The 18,557-nt window shown below is 42.0% G+C and overlaps 1 protein-coding gene across 2 annotated transcripts in view; it reads right to left on the bottom strand.

Annotated features, from left to right (window-relative positions):
• The window catches only part of EPB41L4A (erythrocyte membrane protein band 4.1 like 4A), a 208,974-nt gene that overhangs the window by 13,710 nt on the left and 176,707 nt on the right, over positions 1 to 18,557 (bottom strand). For both annotated transcript variants that reach the window (XM_081133301.1, XM_081133300.1), the window contains 3 exons: positions 13,306 to 13,353; positions 12,254 to 12,331; positions 571 to 690 (listed from right to left, as the gene is read on the bottom strand). In XM_081133301.1, coding sequence (XP_080989427.1) covers positions 571 to 690; positions 12,254 to 12,331; positions 13,306 to 13,353 — 246 coding nt within the window. The remainder of the gene's footprint in view (positions 1 to 570; positions 691 to 12,253; positions 12,332 to 13,305; positions 13,354 to 18,557) is intronic.

Here is an 18,557-nt window from a genome sequence, read left to right as displayed (position 1 = left end):
AATTAATTTGGGGGACTGGCAATCTCATCGTCATAGGGTAATTGTGCTCACACATGGCATTGCCTAGCAACAGAAGGAGCAGGCAAATCCCAACATTGGGGTGTAATGAATCACTCCCTGACCCTGCTCACAAATGGTAATTTGATGGGAAGATATTCACATCTCATTCAACCTGGAACAAGACTTTAGAGAATTCTGCGGACTCCAATTGAGAGAAACAGCAGGTATTTCAGCAACAGACAGGCCCCAGAACAAAGGAGACTGTTCCTACTTATTCAGTTGAATGTATGCTTTTGTTTAAAAACAAAACAACAAATGTTGATATCCAAATGTTGAGAGCCTTGTTTTTTGATGACACTTTGGCTTGTGCTCCAACTTCTGCAGCTTCAGATATAGTTAATGAACGTCACAAATATAAGGAGGTCAATATGACAAATACACAACAGGATAATCATGGTGGAACTAAAGCACTTCGGAAGGCTTCAGAGAGACATCCCCATGTGCCCCAGAAGCCACATGCTACTTCAAGCTCAGCCTTTTTGAATCAAGGTATAAAGAGAGTCCACATACGAGCGAGATCTGTGTCTGGATCGTCTGTTGCTGGGGTCCGCCTGGCTTTTCTCCTTTTGTCTCCTTAATACAGCTTCCCACTGAGGCGCTGAGTCAACCAGATCGTTCTCCTGCCGTATTCTGAAAAGAAAGGCCATTCATCTGAAGGTAACATCCGCATGTGTGCTGCTTTGTTTTCTGGTTCACCCTAAACTGGCTTTTAAATGATATTAAGAAATTATCAAGTAAGTTAGTTAAAAGTTATTGAGAAAAATGAAAAGTTACTTAAGAAGAAGCAATTTCATGATCATCACTCAAAACTAAGAATGTGTTAAATGGATTAACACAGAAGTATTTATGTATATACTTATGAATATACTATAATATTTATACATAATATGTAAATATATATTAGTTATTTTCAGACTTCTACCTTTGGCTTAAATTTTCTTAGAAAATGATGTGTCAACAAAAACTCACTTAAAACATATTTAAACCCAGCCAGCATGGCCCAGGGTTGAGCGTCGACTTAGGATACAAGAGGTCACTAGTTCGATCCTCGGTCAGGGCAGATGCCCGGGTTTCAGGCTCGACCCCCAGTAGGGGGTGTGCAGGAGACAGCCGATCAATGACTCTCTCATCACTGACGTTTCTAACTCTCCCTCTCCCTTCCTTTCTCTCTCAAATCAATAAAAATGTATTTAAAAACATTTTTGTAAAAACCATACTTAAGGTTTTTGTAAAATTTATATTTCACCTACAGTTGACATTCAATATTATATTAGTTTCAGGTGTACAGATAGTGGTTAGACATTTTCACAACTTACGAAGTGATCCCCCGATAAGTCTAGTACCCATCTGACATATAACATATTCAAGTTTTGACTAAAGAAAAGAATGGTGTCTGCTATAGAGACAATCTTAAATCATGAAGCAAAATCATTTCTTAAATCGTGCTAACCAAAACAGCAATAAATAATTTGTAAAAGTTTTCATGGACAACAATCGCCAGATATAACTCCCATTTTTTAAAAGAGAAAACCAGAAGTGCAACAAAGTTAAATGCCTTAGCAGCTGAGCAGGTACACAGCATTCTGGCTACAGCTGCTCACAGGCTGAAGAGGGAGCGAGGGTGAACACTCAGGTGGCCAGGGGCCAAGCAGGATGTGTCAATGAGGGACCAGTCAATCCAGGGGAAATTCCAGAGCAGGGGAGCACTGGGGAGCACAGGCACCCGCCATATGAGATCACAGGACAATGTTACCAAATTTTCTTATTTTTTAAAAGATAATCCACAAATCTGAATTTTTAAGGTGAACTCTTCCAATTTTAAGTAACGGCAAGCAATTCTATATGTTAAGGTACTGCGTGGCCCTAACAAAACCCTCCCATGGACCACACTGAAGAAGTTTTGGACTCCGCCACGTGGTCTTTTTAGTAACAAGGGCGAGGTGTTGCAGGAGAGAAGTGGAGCAAGTGCTTAATTAAAGCAAGTGCTTGATGAATGTGTAAATACTGTCCGGGATGCACTGCAACAACACAAAAATTAAACACCTGTTATTTGAATAATTTAACTTTTAATTTATGTAAATCCTTCAGGAAACTGCTCCAGCGTGTTCGTTTCACACACTGAGATTCCCAGGGTGTGGGAGAGAAGCACCGAAGTGCAAGGAAACCGTCCCAGTACTGGGACTGTGTGCGCATAAATGTTTCAGAACAAAAACAAGAACAGGTAAGTTTGGAGTCATTGCTCTCCCTGAACGAATGTCTTCTGGCTGCCCTGTGACAGCACTTATACAGACTGTGGTGTGGATACATGGCTTTGCTTATAAATGCAAATCAGTAGATGAGTGGCAAATACCCATTTCACATACAACTCAGAGACAATGGAAGGCACATTCAAGTTAAGAAGCTCAGTACTGCCTGGCCAGGAGTGGCTCAGCGGTTGAGCGTCAACCTGGGATCCAGGCGATCGGGGTTTGATTCCTGGTCAGGGCACAGGCCCCGGTTGCAGGCTCGATCAATGACTCTCTCATCATTGATGTTTCTATCTCTCTCTCTCCCTCTCCTTTCTTCTCTCTGAAGTCAATAAAGATATTTAAAAAAAAAAAAAAAAGCTCAGTACTTATAAGGAAGAAACTAAGTCTCTCTAGATTAAAGAGAAATTGTGTTAAGTGAAAAATTATCTGTAACACACTTCAAGCCTTTGAACTACAAACATTTCCTTGCTAAAGCTTTCAATTCTAACAGGCTATTTGAAAATTGACAGGATACAGTCACAGTATGTTTCACAGATTCAAGAATGCAGTTCCCTCTCTCATGGCATGTAGAAGAACTTAAAATTCAACATGTATTGCTATGGAGCTTAATGTTAGAAGTATCTGAAGAAAATAAGAGTAGGTAAACTACTTGAGGACATAATTACTAACCATTCTTTGAAACACTCCAATTTGAAAATGCTATGTGCTTGTATATGTGTATGTGTGTGTATACATAGTCATACATACATGTATTTTCACAGCCAGAACCTACGCCTCACACCATCCTATGTATTACGTGGCAGCCTAGTGGAGGAGCAGTCCTGACACTCCCAGGACTGAGGTTCTCAAAGTTAGACAGAGACAGTCAGTGGGGAAGTAGCAGACTGGCAAGGAGGTATCTCCCCTCTCCCCGGAACCCACACCTCACAGTGCCCAGGGATGGACATAAAACCTAGGTCTCCTAACTCCTAACCCTCTATAGCTTCCATTCGGAACTAAATCGCTGCAGAGTCGTGCGCAGGACTGTATTTCACAATGTCAATTTTTTTTTAAATCAGGAAATCAGCATCTTTAAATATTTCTGAGAGGTCAAGCCTATGAGCAAGGCTGAGGCCTGACTTTGGCAAACAGACTTTTCCCAGAGGACAGACATTTAAAAGGAAGCACAGTTAGTGTACGCTCATTCTGTATTGTGGAATTTAACTGGCTACCGTCATACTCAGACTTTACCCTGATGAAAAAAATTAAAACTCCAGAAACAAGAGCCCACAGAGTCCCTGTACCTTGCCAGTAATAAGAATGACATCAGAAGGAATTTCAGACGATGGCCATGCACCTTAATTTTTTTTTTTCTAAAAGTCTAAAGTGGGGCCACTGAAACCCCGGCAATTAATATTCTTGTGACCCATGTGTTTCAAAGACAGATGCCCTCTACTGGTGACACTGTTTCATAAATATTCTAACGTGGTGCATTAAAAATGTAAGGCTCATTGAAGAGTAACAACAGAAGCACATTTTCCTGAGTAATGGTGGTATGGCTGCCTCAGTCTGTAATGAAGTTTGAAATTACACCCTTACAAAAGGCGTCCAGTTAATGGTACCTCATTACAAGAATGAAAGTGTCATTTCTCCCATCCATGAACTGCTCCAGAAAATACAGGTGCTGTGTGGAAAGCAACAATAGTATAACATGCGGTCCTTACGAGGCAGACATTAACTATTTTGTTTATGCGTGAGTGAATAAAGAAATCTTCAAATGTAAAAGACAGATGCTATAATGCGACTTGTAAGCCTCCTCTATCCTTAAGTGCGGGATACGTAAGTGTTGTTTTTTGCTCCTTTCCTGCTAGATTTTAATTATGATGTAGGGATTTACATTAAGAAAAATGTAAATGACCTTTAAAAAAAGTCAAAATGTGCTCTTACATGACAGATAGTGTCAAGGGGGGAAAAAAAGAGCCCATTGTCATTTACATTGGGGAAATATTCATTTCCAAATGTTGCATTTAAAGGGAACCTCAAAAATGCAAAGTGTTTCTTTCCTGTATCCTTAGATGCAGTAACTCTAAATTGATCATATCGTGTCTATTTTCTCACTAACAACTATGGAGAGTTAACAGTTGGGGTAGGGCGCCTTATCACAACAGGCTTTTGCTTTTTAATATATAAGGAAAAGGGCTGACTGAAAATAGAACAAATTTCAATGACGTTTCAGAACAGGAGAACTCTAGTACGTTTCCCCCACGTCTCACCAAGTCTGAACACCCGACTTTTCCAGACGACGCATGCAATTTAGATTGTAAGTGCATGTGACACTTAATTAAAGTTTGCAAAAGGTTTGCAGATGAAATGCCATATAATCGTTTGATAACAAAAACGAAGACAATGACTACTTCTGGTCTCCTCTTTCCTGCCTCCCCAATTACAGTTCTGCCTCTTCTGCAGAATTCTTCACATTAACGGAATCCTTATACGACCTCCCGTGGGCTTTCCTCTGCTCTCTACCTTTACCCAGGCGGTTTGATCCTAATAGGGCCTTCCTTGACACCAGTTCTTAATTCACTACTCATTCACTGAAAATAGAGACCGTGTTTAATGCTGAGCCTGAGAAATCTCACAAAGCAAATGTATAATGAAGCTCTAAGAAGATATGAGAAATACACGGTGCTCCCGAGTCCTGCGTGGTCCCCACACTGCCATTACCTGAGCAAATTGCTTCTTTGGTCAGGTCTCAGTTTTTCATCTACCTGATTACCGCGAAGATCCTTTCTAGCTTTAAAATTCTGTGTTTCTCTATTTGTGTTTTATTTCAAGCCAGTCGGACACATTGAAACAAACCTATACTTCATCAACCGCACAGCTTCCCAGACAATTGCTTCATGTGGACACTCCACTGCTAATACTACGTCCGCAGGTCCCGACTGACTGCAGACTTGTGTTTCTCATTAACTGCACTCATTTTTGGATCACCTGCTATAAACCAATCTTCTTCTTTTTTTTTTTTTCCAGTAGTTTTTCTTCCCTAGGGAAATTTATGTTGGTTCCAGGCATCTGTCGACATATTCCCTTAAGACTAGCAAGCAAAAAATTCATTTGCTTTTCCCAAACTTCCCCCATCATCAATAAATTATTCTTATTTGCTCCTGAAGGTGCTTCTGCCTCTTCCACTTATTTCTTATGCTCTTCCTACAAAATGTGTTACCTTTTGGTGCAATCTCTCTTTCAAACCCTCCTCCGTTTTCCTAATTTTTCAACCTGCTTTGCCCTCGCTTGGGAATCGGACGTCATTCTCGGTGGCTGCAGCTCGGCACCTCCACCGTCATCTCTGTCAACTCTGATTATGCTCTGGAAGCCCTAAGTCATCCATATCAAATGTCTGAATTTTGAAATGACTTATTAGAGTGGAAATCAGAAGCCCTTGCAATCCGTAGCACGGTGAACGCTCTGTTTCCACTGGCTTTGTAAGAACTGCTCTCTTCATACCCACAGTTTCTACCTTGTCTGCAGCCTCTGCCTAATCAGAAACAGGGCAGGGGGAATGCTAGCAAGGAAACAGTTACCTCTTTTCAGACTATCTGGAAGAAATGCCCCACTGATTTAAGCTTGCTATCATCCAAAAACAGCCCCCCCCCCCCCGCCCAGGGCACAGGGATAAAAAAGTTCTTTTATTTTACCACTGTACAAAATCCCACGAATATCACGCCCCACTTAGATGTATTGTCCCAGCTAGTTGCAGTGCAACAGAATACAGTTCCTTCTTTTTTTTAAGAAAAAATAATACAAAAGATCTTGTGGAACATATTTAAAATATTTAAACCCATCTTAATCTACTATTCAGATACAGATTCTAAAAGACATCTTAAAGGCAGGAAGAAACCAACATTTGTGGCAGGAAAAATTCACGTTAGGAACACTGACGTCTTTTCTGTTACAGGGAGCTGGGCCTGGTTTACAGATACAACAGGGAGCGGTGCTGACTCTTCTCACGCATCTAACAGTACCTGCCTATGCAGGGTGCTTTCCACTTTTCAAAGCACATTATCTCCTGGATGTTTACAAACCTCTTGTGAGGTAGACAGGACAGGTATTATTCTACCTTGCATGTGAGAAAACTAAGATTCAGAGGGAAAGGTAACCAGCTCCTAGCCACAGAGTTCTTCAAAGCCAGGTCGAATTCATAACACAGGCTCCCTCATTTTTTGTTCTGTGCTCTACTGCACCCGTGTGCACCCGTGTGCACACACACAGCCTCGCGTACATAACTCACGTGTCTGTGATGCGAACATCCAAGGATAAAATGAGGGAAAGGTCCAAATGGACCCCTGTTGCCAATCTGCTCTAGTCCTGCTTATACTCCATACTTCTCTCAGTTTTCTTTCTTTTCTTTTTTTTCTTGGTAAATCCTCACCCGAGGATATGAGAAACATTGATGTGAGAGAAAAACATCAACCGGTTGCCTCCCATACACGCCAGACTAGGGATCGAACCAGCAACCTCTAGGCATGTGCCCTGACCGGGAACTGGACCCACAACCTTTTTTGTTGTACAGGACAATGCTCCAACCAACTGAGCCACCTGGCCAGTGCATCTTTTACTCTTTAAATCCTTGCCAAGCTCCAGAGTTACTTCCACTCTTATGCTTATACAAATAAAACACCAGACTACTTCTCTAGTCACTGACCCTCCACCCCCTCCAAATCTCCCACTTCAAAATCCTATAAGCCTAGACACACATCAAAGCTAACGACGGAGTAATCCTGAGATTCTCCCTGGTGAACACTCAAAGCGCTGCTGATTCTCATCAATAGCACAAAGGATGTTTTGCAGACTGGTGTCTTTGAACCTGAAGGATATTTTATTAAGCTCAAAGTGTTTTCAGGGAAAGCTGCTTTGTGAAAGGTTTACTTCCTTGGTTCTCCTTCAACATACACCCTGGGCAAGTCCAGAGCATGGCCCAGAGACTCCAACCTCTAGGGACCAGCTGGCTGACCCTTCTTATCTCAGGTAAAAGTTTCAAAATTCTAACTAGTGGACATGAATACAATCTAATATTCACACAGATCATTAACTTCATACTGCCTTGCAACTGGTAGGGTTCCCAATTTGATGAATTTAATTGAACCAATTTTTTCATAAATTGGTATAGAAAAGTAATCACTAAACGAAATTTAAGCATTTTAGGTTTTAATCCTAACAGTGAATTGAAATACCCATTTCATTTCCCAATATCAGTCTGTTCCTCCACTATTTACATAATAACCGCTTCATAACTTTTTGGGGTTCACACAGACACCCTCTTAAGAATCTGATCAAAGCTAGACCCGATCACCAGAAAACTGTATACAGGGTGGGGGAAAACTAGGTTTACAGTTGTGAGTACGTGAAACACCAAGTTTATCCTTTTATTACTATTTATTAATTATTGTATTATTTTCCATATGAACAACTGTAAACCTACTTTTTCCCCACCCTGTACTGAGAAATACACAGAATTTTACATACAATTTCATGTGGTTATGAGATCCCTAAAACCTGCCCATGAACCAGAGGGTAAAAATGACTGGTCCGAAAATACAAATGGGTAAGGGTAGGGGAGGCGGGAGAACGGAAGACTGGACAAAAGGAAAAGCGGAAAGGCTGGAGCCGGGGCGAAGGAGAGGCGGGGCACGCGAACTGGCAGCAACTCCAGAATCAGACGTGGAACTGGTGATTCTGCACCCCACAGGCCTCTCGCCTCTTAGATTTCACTGCATCTTTACAGTAACTCTTTCAACAAAAATGTTCACATTACAGCCCACTTTAAAGAAAACTATGATTTAAAGCGGTTAAAAGAGATGCCTAAGGTCAAACACCAGTACATGGCAAAGCCAAGACCTGGACCCACATCCTTGAAGTCTTTCAACACATCATTGGCTCCTAAGTGCAGAGAACACAGAAGAAAGACAATAAGAGTGGGAAAGAAGCTAAGAAAAGGACGACAAAGGAACGAGGCAAGGAAAAATAACGTGCCGCAAAGATCGAAAAGGGAGGCAAGAGAACAGAGGTAAGATGAGAATGCAGGCAGGAGACAGTAGGGGAAAATAAGGACTCTGTCGTCTTGGACAAAAAACTGTGTTCCAACTTCCAGCTGGTTATAAAAAGGAAGAAAAGCTCTGCTCGCAAACCTCAAAACCTAGAAAATTATAGGATACTCATCGAGATTATGAAAATAGCAAAGAAAGGACAACTCAAGTTGAAAGGGGTAAATAAAGACATAAACAACCCCCTCGCTCCCCCCAAGAAAGGAGGGGGCCAAGGCCTCCTGGTGCTGTCGGAAACGGTATGGCACGGGGCCCCACGGTCAGGGCACAGGTGACAGAAGTGCCCCCGGCTGTGTAGTATTCCATGGTGTAAATGCCCCGCAGCTTTTTTATCCACTCATCTCCTGATGGGCACTTGGGCTGTTTCCAGATCTTAGCTATTGTAAACTGTGCTGCTATGAACATAGAGGTGCATATATTCTTCCTGATTAGTGTTTCAGGATTCTTAGGATACATTCCTAAGAGTGGAATCATCTCATACCCTTTGGGACAGTGTGGATGGACCTGGAGAAAATTATGCTAAGTGAAATAAGCCAGGCAGAGAAAGACAAACATCACATGAACTTGCTTATATGTGGAATCTAAAGAGCTTAATAAACTGATGAACAGAATAGATTCAATGCCATGGAAGCATAGATGAGACTGATGAATGTCAGAGGGAGGGAGGAGGGCGGGTGGGTGGAGAGGGAGAGAGTAACCAAAGAATTTATACGCATATATGCACAACCCAAGGACACGGACAATGGTGGGGAGAGGGACTGGGGAGGGGGAGGGGTGGAACAGGTCATTGGGGAGAAAAAGGGATCTTTTAAACAAAAATAAAATAAAATAAAAAAAAGTGCCCTCACGCACTCGTCAGCTCTGGACCCACAGGTGAGAAAGGGGTTGCTCATCTACAGCCATATTTTTCTAAACCTGAAACTAAATAAGAATCCTTGTTTCTAATGTGAACCTTCCAGAGTGATGCAGATTAGGACTTTTTTAAAAACAGTTGTTAGAAGCCACAGCTACTGCTTTAGATAAAGTTGATTTGTAAACACTGTTTTATTAACTTTCGTTTCTCCTCACACAAAATGAGAGATGTTTAAATTGTTATCCAGGGAAACGGCAAAGCAGCTTAAGCTCCAATGGGCAGACGTTGTGAAAAAACAGTATTTCCAGAATGGCAGGAACCTAACAGGAAAGACTTCCTGTGCTTAAAAAAAAAAAAAAAAAAGATCCAATGTTGGTCCTTTCCTTTACCATGACATCTGCCATAACTGCACCTAGCAGTGGATGGAGTGAATATTTGTTTGTACCGATCACAGCAGATGGCAGAGTACTAAGTATACAACAGGTGCTCAATAAATGCCCACAGTTCCACTAGACACATCATGATGGGCTTCAAAAGCAAGACAGAAAAGCAAACCTGCACAGCCTTTGCCCCCTGCCCCAGGCGACAGCCCCGGGGAGGCAGGGAAGCAGGGCGTGTCAGGGGCAGGCTCCGAGTCTCAGGCCTCGCCGCAGGGAGCAGAGCACCAGCCGGCTCCAGACGCAGTCTGCCCGCCCCAGGGTCCGAGTCCTTCGGTGAGAGCACAGAGGACTCTGGAGAGCCTGCCTGGGTCCCACTGCGTCTGGGATAAGGAAGGACGGATGACACAGAAAAGATTTATCCTTTCCCCCAGACAGAGGCTTCTCCACAAGTAGGAAGTCAGACAACAGGCGACGACCTCCATCACGGACAGGAGCCGGATCAGGACCATCGGCAGGGCTGCAATGTAAATAAGCAGGCCTACACATCCGATGCAGACCTTGCAGGCTATGGCAAAATGTGAACGGCTAACGGGAGGGAGGGTTCTCGGCAGCACAGATAACATAATGAGTAGGTGGCCCCTGGACGCAGCCTGTGTTTGCAGCCTCTCCTGCACACTCACTGTCGCTTGCTCCACGAGAAGTTGCAGGAGTGGGGACTGGAACGGAAAGACATGTTTCTTCCTCTGCCCACGTTTTGCTGTGCCTGCCCCTGAGATCTAGACTCGAGGCTTCATCTTCTACAGACACAGGCAGCTTATGAAATCCCGGGGCAATATTTCTGGAGGGAAAATGAGTCTGAAAGCCACTGTGTCAGAGTGTGTTTTGAAACTGATTTCTCATTAAAAAGCACATTAGCATTTAAACACTCAGAACCACCATCATTTTAAAATACACAACTTAAACAGTACAGAGAACTCCAATCTAAAAAACTATGCGTGGGGTGGGGTGGGGGAGAAAGTCTTGAGGGAGAAAACACCTACAAGGAATATTGAAGCCAGTGCAATTAGATCAGTAATGAGCTATTTAAGGATTGTTGGCAAACCTTAAATAGTGTTTCATTTTGAACAGTAAATGTCAAGGTGAGTGTTTTTAGCCCCCAAAGACATTTTTTGAACAGGCCACCTTCTGAGAAGACTAGAGCACCTACGAATGTAACTTAAACTACACCAAGCAAAACAGAAAATATATTTCTCAAGATACTGGCTTCATCAATAAGTACAAATGGGGGAGAGTAGAGTCGGGGGTTTTTTGTTTTGTTTTGTGTTGTTGGTGAAGACTGAATTTTAGAGCAGGAGAGGGGACCTCAGGGAGAGCTACCCTCCACACTTGGGTTTTACAGATGAAGAAACTTAAGTCATTTCCTTGAGAAGTGTTATAACACATTGAGATCTCACCTCTATGTAGTGTGATTCCAGCCCCCAAGAAGGCCCCACAGAGAAAGCTTCCCTAGGCAAACGGTCCACTCTCACAATGCCGTCTGGAATATGATTGCACAGGCTTTGTAGTCAGAGAGGGAGGCCGATTCAGTGTGTGCCAAGCACAAGGCTCCAAGTACTAAAGAAGGACCTTGGAGATTATCTCATCCAACTTCCTCATTTTACAGAAGAAAAAAAGATGACCCAGAAAAGCAAAAACAACCAGGACAGAGTTCCACACCAGGTGAGGATGGGTTTCCAACAGTAGCACTACTGACATATTATTGGACCAGGTATTTTTTTGTTGTGGGGGGCTGCCCTGTGCATTGTAGGGTATTTAGTAACATCCTGGCCAGTAGCAATTCTGACAATCAAAAGTGTCTCAAAACATGGTCAAATATCCTCAGGGAACAGAGGGGGAGGGCAAAACTGTCCCCAACTGAGAACCACTGAGTTAGAAACTAGCACAACCAGCAATCAAATCCCTCTCCCTCCTAACCTGGCATTCTTTCATTACGCAAACACTTGTTTTCAAATAAATATGTTGCAACCAGAGAGCACTGATTAATGCATTAAGCCACCACTAATACTGATTATATGTCAAATGATGTTATTAAAAAGCTCTTTAAAATGTGTCTTAAAGATATGAGCAAACTGCACTCCCCCATCTAACTGTATGTGCCTGACATAAATATAAACACATATTTGCATGTACATCTACATGAGGCTGAATCTATAAAACAATGAGTCCCTAATTTTGGGTTTGGCAAAATACAGTAATGTCATGTTAAAAGATACTTCAGGGAGAAATCCCTGTAACAGTAAAATTTCTTACCACCCTTAGACATGGGTCTAAGACATGGGTCTAAGGGTGGTAAGAATTCACTACATGTTGTTCCTAAATAAAGATCAACTTTTTTTTTCATTAACAAAAAAACACCTCATTGGCAAGTTGTTTAATTATCTTATTATAAAGATAAGAAACTCAGTTCAAAGAGCTGAGGTTTCCTAAAATACTACTTCAAAACAGTGCCAGATCACTTCTTAAACACAGACGAGACAATCAGGCTTAAAAATACACAGGGCACCGAGTTTTTCCCACCAACAGCAGCCTCTGAGTTTGGAGTTCCAGTTAACTACAAGAGTCCAGTATTACCTGTTTCTCTTTTTCCGATGTTCTCTGTTAGAATTTTCTGATTCACTACCGCTGCTTGTGTTACAGCGTGAGCGTGACCTGAAGACAAAATAAGAGCAAAAGGAAAAAAACGCACATTTAAGACAAATGAAAAATTTTAGAAAGGTTCATGTTGGTTCTTTGGAATTAATTCTGTAGTAAAATTACTAATCCAAACATAAGTAGTATCCCTCCCCTCTAGTCGGTGTTTCTCAATTCAGTCAGACACCTGAGAGTCTAAAAAAACGTGATTAAAGGCAAATGTCACTATGCTCCCAGAAAGGACCACAAAACCAAGCACTTCTAAAAGAAATTGGACATAAAGCTGTAAGTCCCTGTGCTAAACTAAATATGGACACAAAGGCCTGTCAAACCTCCACCCTTCACTGAGAGAGGTAGAGCTTACTTCCCCTCCCCTTGAATTAGTGCTCGCCCTGTGACAGATTTTTACCAACAGAACAAGGTGGAAGGGATACTCTGCCAGTTCCAGGGCTACCTCTTAACAGGGCTGGTAGCTCCTGCTTCCTCCCACCATCATCTAAAGAACCCTAGGCCACCAGGTGCAGAGACCATGGAGAGAGGCCCCAGCCTCCAGCAATTCTGCCAAGACGCCAGATAGAAATAATCCAACCTCAGCCACCATCCTACTGAAGCTTCGTCTGAGACTAGCAATCAATAGAATTATAAAAGAGGTGTATATATATGGTTACTGTTGCTTTAAAATACACCAAGTTTTGGGGTGGCTTTAACGTAGCAATAGATAACTGAGACAGCTCCATGGTACAGTTTCTCTGAAGAGCAGAAAAAAAAGAGAAATTGCTAAGGATGCTACAGAATGGAAGACTGAGAACCAGCTGAAGCCAATTTGAATGTCAAAGAACACACTTATAGTACTCTTAAAGCAGCCACTAATAAAACAAACAAAAAAGTCCCCACTCTTGCCTCAGTTCTGAGCTATGCTAATATGCTGATCCTTCCTCCCTCTCCCGACCCTCCTTCCCATTTGGGGCTTTTGTTTTTTGGGTTTTTTTTACCTCCTCCTTTGCTTTAGATCTGAGTCTTCACCACTATTATGGGCTTTCCTATGGAAAACAAATAAATGAAGACATTAAAGAAAATAGAAAATTACCAACTGGCTAGGGAAAGCACACCAAAATGAGTTCTACTTTGCTTAATAGTATATCTGTTACAAATTCATTCACTACCAAACACTTAACTCATACGTATATGCCCATCCCTATAATGGGTCCCAGAAATAGACTACCAACTGGCCTCAAGAAGCCAGCAACCCAGTGGGGGCTGTAAATAGTCTATAAATAGCAACACACAACACATCTGTGAAATTCCATTCATCCAGTGACGGGGTTAGTCTGCAGTTCCTAGGTCTGCAATCTGCCAAGCCAAATTTTGCCATAATCTGACATCCGCACTCACTTGGGTGCCCTTCCCAACACCCTGGCTTCCAAGTCCCCTGACCTTTTCTCTAATCTCTTCACAATACCTCAGCACCCACATCATGGTCACACTTGGACTTTATCGGCTGTAACCACCTCTCAACACTGCTCTCTTACCACAATCTCCCCCCCCCCTTCCTGTTTACAGCTTCTATTTACTTTCAAGCTGCTTCAGTTGGGGCATTATGCCTAACGCTCAGCAGGTTCCCTACAAAGTGAGATTATTCACTTCTGAACTATTGTCTTGCATTATTTCTTTAATAGTTTCCCCTCCTGAATTTTCTTGGGTTTTTGCCTTAGAAATTTCATTAGTTGAATGTTTGATATCCAGGTTTGACCATTTTTTATTCTTATTTCCATATATTTGTTTTGATTTTGCTCTACTTTGGGGAAGATTTCCTTAACTGTATCTTCTAAACCTTCTATTGATTATTTTTAAAATTCTGCCACATTGAAGTCTAAGAACTCTTATTCACTCTTTCCTTTTGATATCAAATTTTTCATTTTCCAAAGATGATTATTACACTTTTAAGAAAAGTTTTGTTTCTTATATTGTCTCCATTTCCTGTGAGTACCCCGTCTACACACACACACACACACACACACACACACACACACACAAACTCCTAATTGTTTCAGTCTCTGTCTCTTCACACAGAAATTATCCTCAAATGCCAGGTCATAATGGCTCTCTCTCAAGCATTGTGCACTAAAAGGACTGGAACCCTCTGGATGGAGACCATGTTAACTGATGGCTTCACTGTCATGTGGAACAAAGTAATGTGCATAGTCTCAACCATTTCACTGGGGAATCCTTGGCAAGTTTCTATCTGTCCATCTTTTTTATTGAATCTGTCCATTTCTGACAGTGAGATTCTCTAATCTCATGCCTGGGACATACAAGCCTGGCTTCTAGCACTCTGGGAATGGACAGAGAAGGGAGCCATTTAGTAAGCAGATTTTCACTCTCTTGCTTTTTTCCTATGGCCACAATTTCTGTCTCTTTTACCAAGCTAATCCTCTTCAACTACGCCAAATAAATGCTGGAGTTTCTCACAGCTCTGTCATTGGCTTGGCCTTTGAATTCTATCTACACTATCTAGACAGCCTCATCTCTATTTCATATTTCAACTAACATACTGAAGAAATTTATACTTCAGTCGAGACAGCTAATCCAGCTCCTGACTTATATCCAACAATCCACGGGAATCCTGCACTTGGACTGCTCAAAGGTACAACAAATTCCACATGCCAAAACCCAAAAAGTTGCCCCTTTCAAGCCTGTAATATCCTGGTGATTCTCACTTCAGGGCATCACACTTTGTAACTGCACAAGCCTGGTCTTCATTCTTGACATCTTTCGCTCCTGCACCTTCATACTCATCCTACCAGCCCTACCGATCTTATCTCCGGATGGGTTTTGAAACCACAAACTTCCTTATACCTCCGTATCCCCACGTTGGCACAGGCCCCCATTCTCTACGGCCAGGACTCGTACGATAGCCTGTTGCCTGGTCTCTGTTCCCACCATTCCCTCCACCTTTTCTCCACAGAACAGTAAGGGCCACCTTTACGCAATACAAATGTGACCTTGTTACCATCCCTTCTGAAAACGACTGGTCTAATGGCCAAAATCCTCAACAAAGCTCAGGTATCTTATGGGGTCTGCGCCTCATGCTTCTCACTTCTGGCACTTTTCTGTTCCCTCTCAATGCCTGAGCCACACAGACCTTTTATTCTTTTCGTGAATGTTCCGCTCTCCCTTCTATCCCAGGGCCTCTGCACACGCTGGCCCCTCTACCTCTCTTTGCCAGCTTTTGTCGGATTCCAGCCTCGGGGAACCCTTCCTCACCTCCTTGATTCAACAACTCATCAAAACCTCCCCTAAGAGTGCTGGTTACACAGGTGTTTGGATGGTAAACGTTTATCAGGCAGTTATTCTTATGCATGTTAAGTTTCAATTAATTTTTTAAATTCCCCTAAGCATAACTCCCCCTCAAGAACATATAACAGTCATAATTGTAAATGCATTTGTAATCCATATACTTCTTCCCCAACAAACTGTAAACTCCCAAAGGTCACAGACTTTCTCTAATGTTGTTTAACATAGTGCCTGGCATAAAGTGGGTACTCAATAAACATTTTTTATAATAATGAATGGGGGTGAAGATAAATTGTATTGCCAGAAAGCATGCTGCCTTTCTTTTTCTAGAACAGGAATGTCCAAACAAGCAGGCATCAGGGTCACCGTGAACCTTGAAAATTATAAGGAAGTTTGTATGTGTAATTCATAATATAGTTTGCCCCCCTAGGGAATGAATCCAACATTAATCAGATTCTGAGTTCTATCACCCAAAAAGGTTAAGAACCAATGTTCTAGACTCTGCCAGAATTTGATAGCTGTTTTCACCTACCGACAAACAACTGGCAAAATACGAAATGTTAATATCTTTTGCAAAACATGTTATCCTGGCATCCATTACAGAAGAGAATTTCCTATTATTAAATTCAAGTCCTTGTGATTCTTCCATGCTGATGACAAATCCCGGTTTCAAATGTCAGAGTTAACCATCTATGTAGGGGTTTGTGCCCAGGGGCAAGGTAAGTATATGTGAAGATAAAACAAGACTAACAAGGGCAGGGACATTTATACATTTCTAAGGCATTTCTAGTGAAAAGAAACAAAGCTTTGGCTCATCCATGCCGTAATCTCCTCTAAACACACATGCTGAATAAGAGACCTTTCAAGTGACACACAGAACCAGACAGAAGGCTCTATGGCCGCTCAGACAAAACCAAAGTGGTCTTTTCCCTGAATGGTGCCAATGAAAGGATCCTGTAACCACTCACCACAATTACTTCTCTGTATTTCACAGGAAGCCAACAGAAAAGGCATCTCACTATAGAAGTCATCAGTCTGGATTTGAGAATGTATATGCTCCAAACTATTTCAAGCATTCAGTTTGAAAAGAAATGTAAATTCTGGTGTATTTTAGCAAATGAACTCGATAAGTTCATTTTTTTAATATATTAAAATCAAAATGCCCATCTGCTCAACAGATGTAATTCTTTTATTTAGGGAATGATGACAAAATACACTAATAATTAAGAATGAAAAACTGTAAAAACCTGTCTAACAATAATCAGTGCCAAATTCTTACTATATGCAGTGAATCCCACTACCCACATCCCTCAACACACATATACACATAAATGCCCTTTAAAGTGTTTCCCAGGGGTGTTGCCATGGTTTTAAGTGTTGTCCTAACTGAACCAATCTTTGGTAGGGAAGGAAGGCAGAAAACCTTTCCCCCTGCCGTATATAAATGACAGTTCATTATCCCTGCCTTTTTCAGATGTACAGACCTGGATCTAAATCCCAGATGTACTACAAAGGACAGTTCCTGTCATCTCCAGGAGCCACAGTTTCCTCATCTATAGATGATAATGCTGGGCCAGGTCCTGTCCACAGGGACTCACTACATCCCAACCCATCTATAATCTTCCCTGCAGTGCCAACACTAGACACCTGACAATTGCATTTTTCTGGACTCCTTTGCCAGCTGGGTTCCACTGAGAGACACTCCGGTGAGATCTGGAGGCAGGGGAAAAGGGGAAGCAGTTGTGCTTCTGGCAGCACCTGTGGCACCCACTCTTGCACTCCTGAGAAGGGGGGCTCCACAGCATTAGCTACGGTGGTGGCACCTCCAGCAGCGGCAGACAGCAATGTCAGCAGCAAGCACAGGCTTGTGGGAGCCAGCTCAAAGGCAGAAGCCGCTCTGGATCTCTGGGTAACACCCCCTGGTCTCCTTTCATTCCCCCAGCCCAGGGGAAGGACAGCCTCTCTCTGCCTTTTGTTCCTTCAGTCCTACTAACATCTGTGCACCAAAATTCTCTGTATTAATCCCTTTCGGCTAAAAATGCCTCGTGACTGAGTGATACAAAAGCCCACTTCCCTGTGGTTATTATAAAGATCAAATGAGATGATATATAGCAAACAAGCTGCTCAGTACTTACAACATGATAAATGCCAACTATTATTCTATCTAATCACTGTTGGTCATGATTTCTCGTCCCCTTTTCAGTCCTACTAGGTGAAGGTGATATAGACCTTTCTCTTCTTAACCGTCAAAGGATTTCAGTGAAGTTGGGCCTGGTTTGAGAAAGCTGGGGAGTAAGACTCTGGAAAATGGGCAGAAGCAGAAGCAATCAAACAGGGATGGACCAGCAAGTAAGTATAAACAGGGCAGAGAAGAGAGAAGGGCTTCTGCTTTCCAGGCCCACAGTGTAAATAAAAGGAATCTTGATGGTTACCTGAGAGCATGACATGGCCTGAATGTCTCATAATTATAAAAATCACTCATAAAATGCCACTTATGTAGGTACCCAGGGTAAAACACAGCCCTCACCACAGAGGAATGAAATGGATTTCACTGGTGAGTCACTTCTAGGTCTTCTTCTCTTAGATCTGTCTCATTGGCCGGCCTGCTTTGCAAAGAGAGTCCCAAACTTCTAGATATGGACTTTTAAAAAAAAATTAAATAGCACACACATGCAAATATAACCACACAAATAATCTAACCTCCTGGGTAAACTGTTAACAGGATTCATTTCCTCTGGGCTTTGAAAGGAGTTCGCTCACATTTATATAACTACATATATCAGTCTGGAGAGCAGAGCACACACCCTCAGCTGAGAGGCATCTATAATATAATTTTGTCTTCTCAGGCCGAAACTTTAATATTGTTTATGTACTACTGATATATATCAACATATGTTACATAATTTATTACACATACTATGTAATATATATTGTTAAAATATATATGATT

The sequence above is a fragment of the Miniopterus schreibersii genome, assembly GCF_964146895.1.
Source record: "Miniopterus schreibersii genome assembly, chromosome: 3".
Classification (NCBI taxonomy): Eukaryota; Metazoa; Chordata; class Mammalia; order Chiroptera; family Miniopteridae; genus Miniopterus; species Miniopterus schreibersii.
This window is presented reverse-complemented; position numbering and strand designations above follow the sequence as displayed.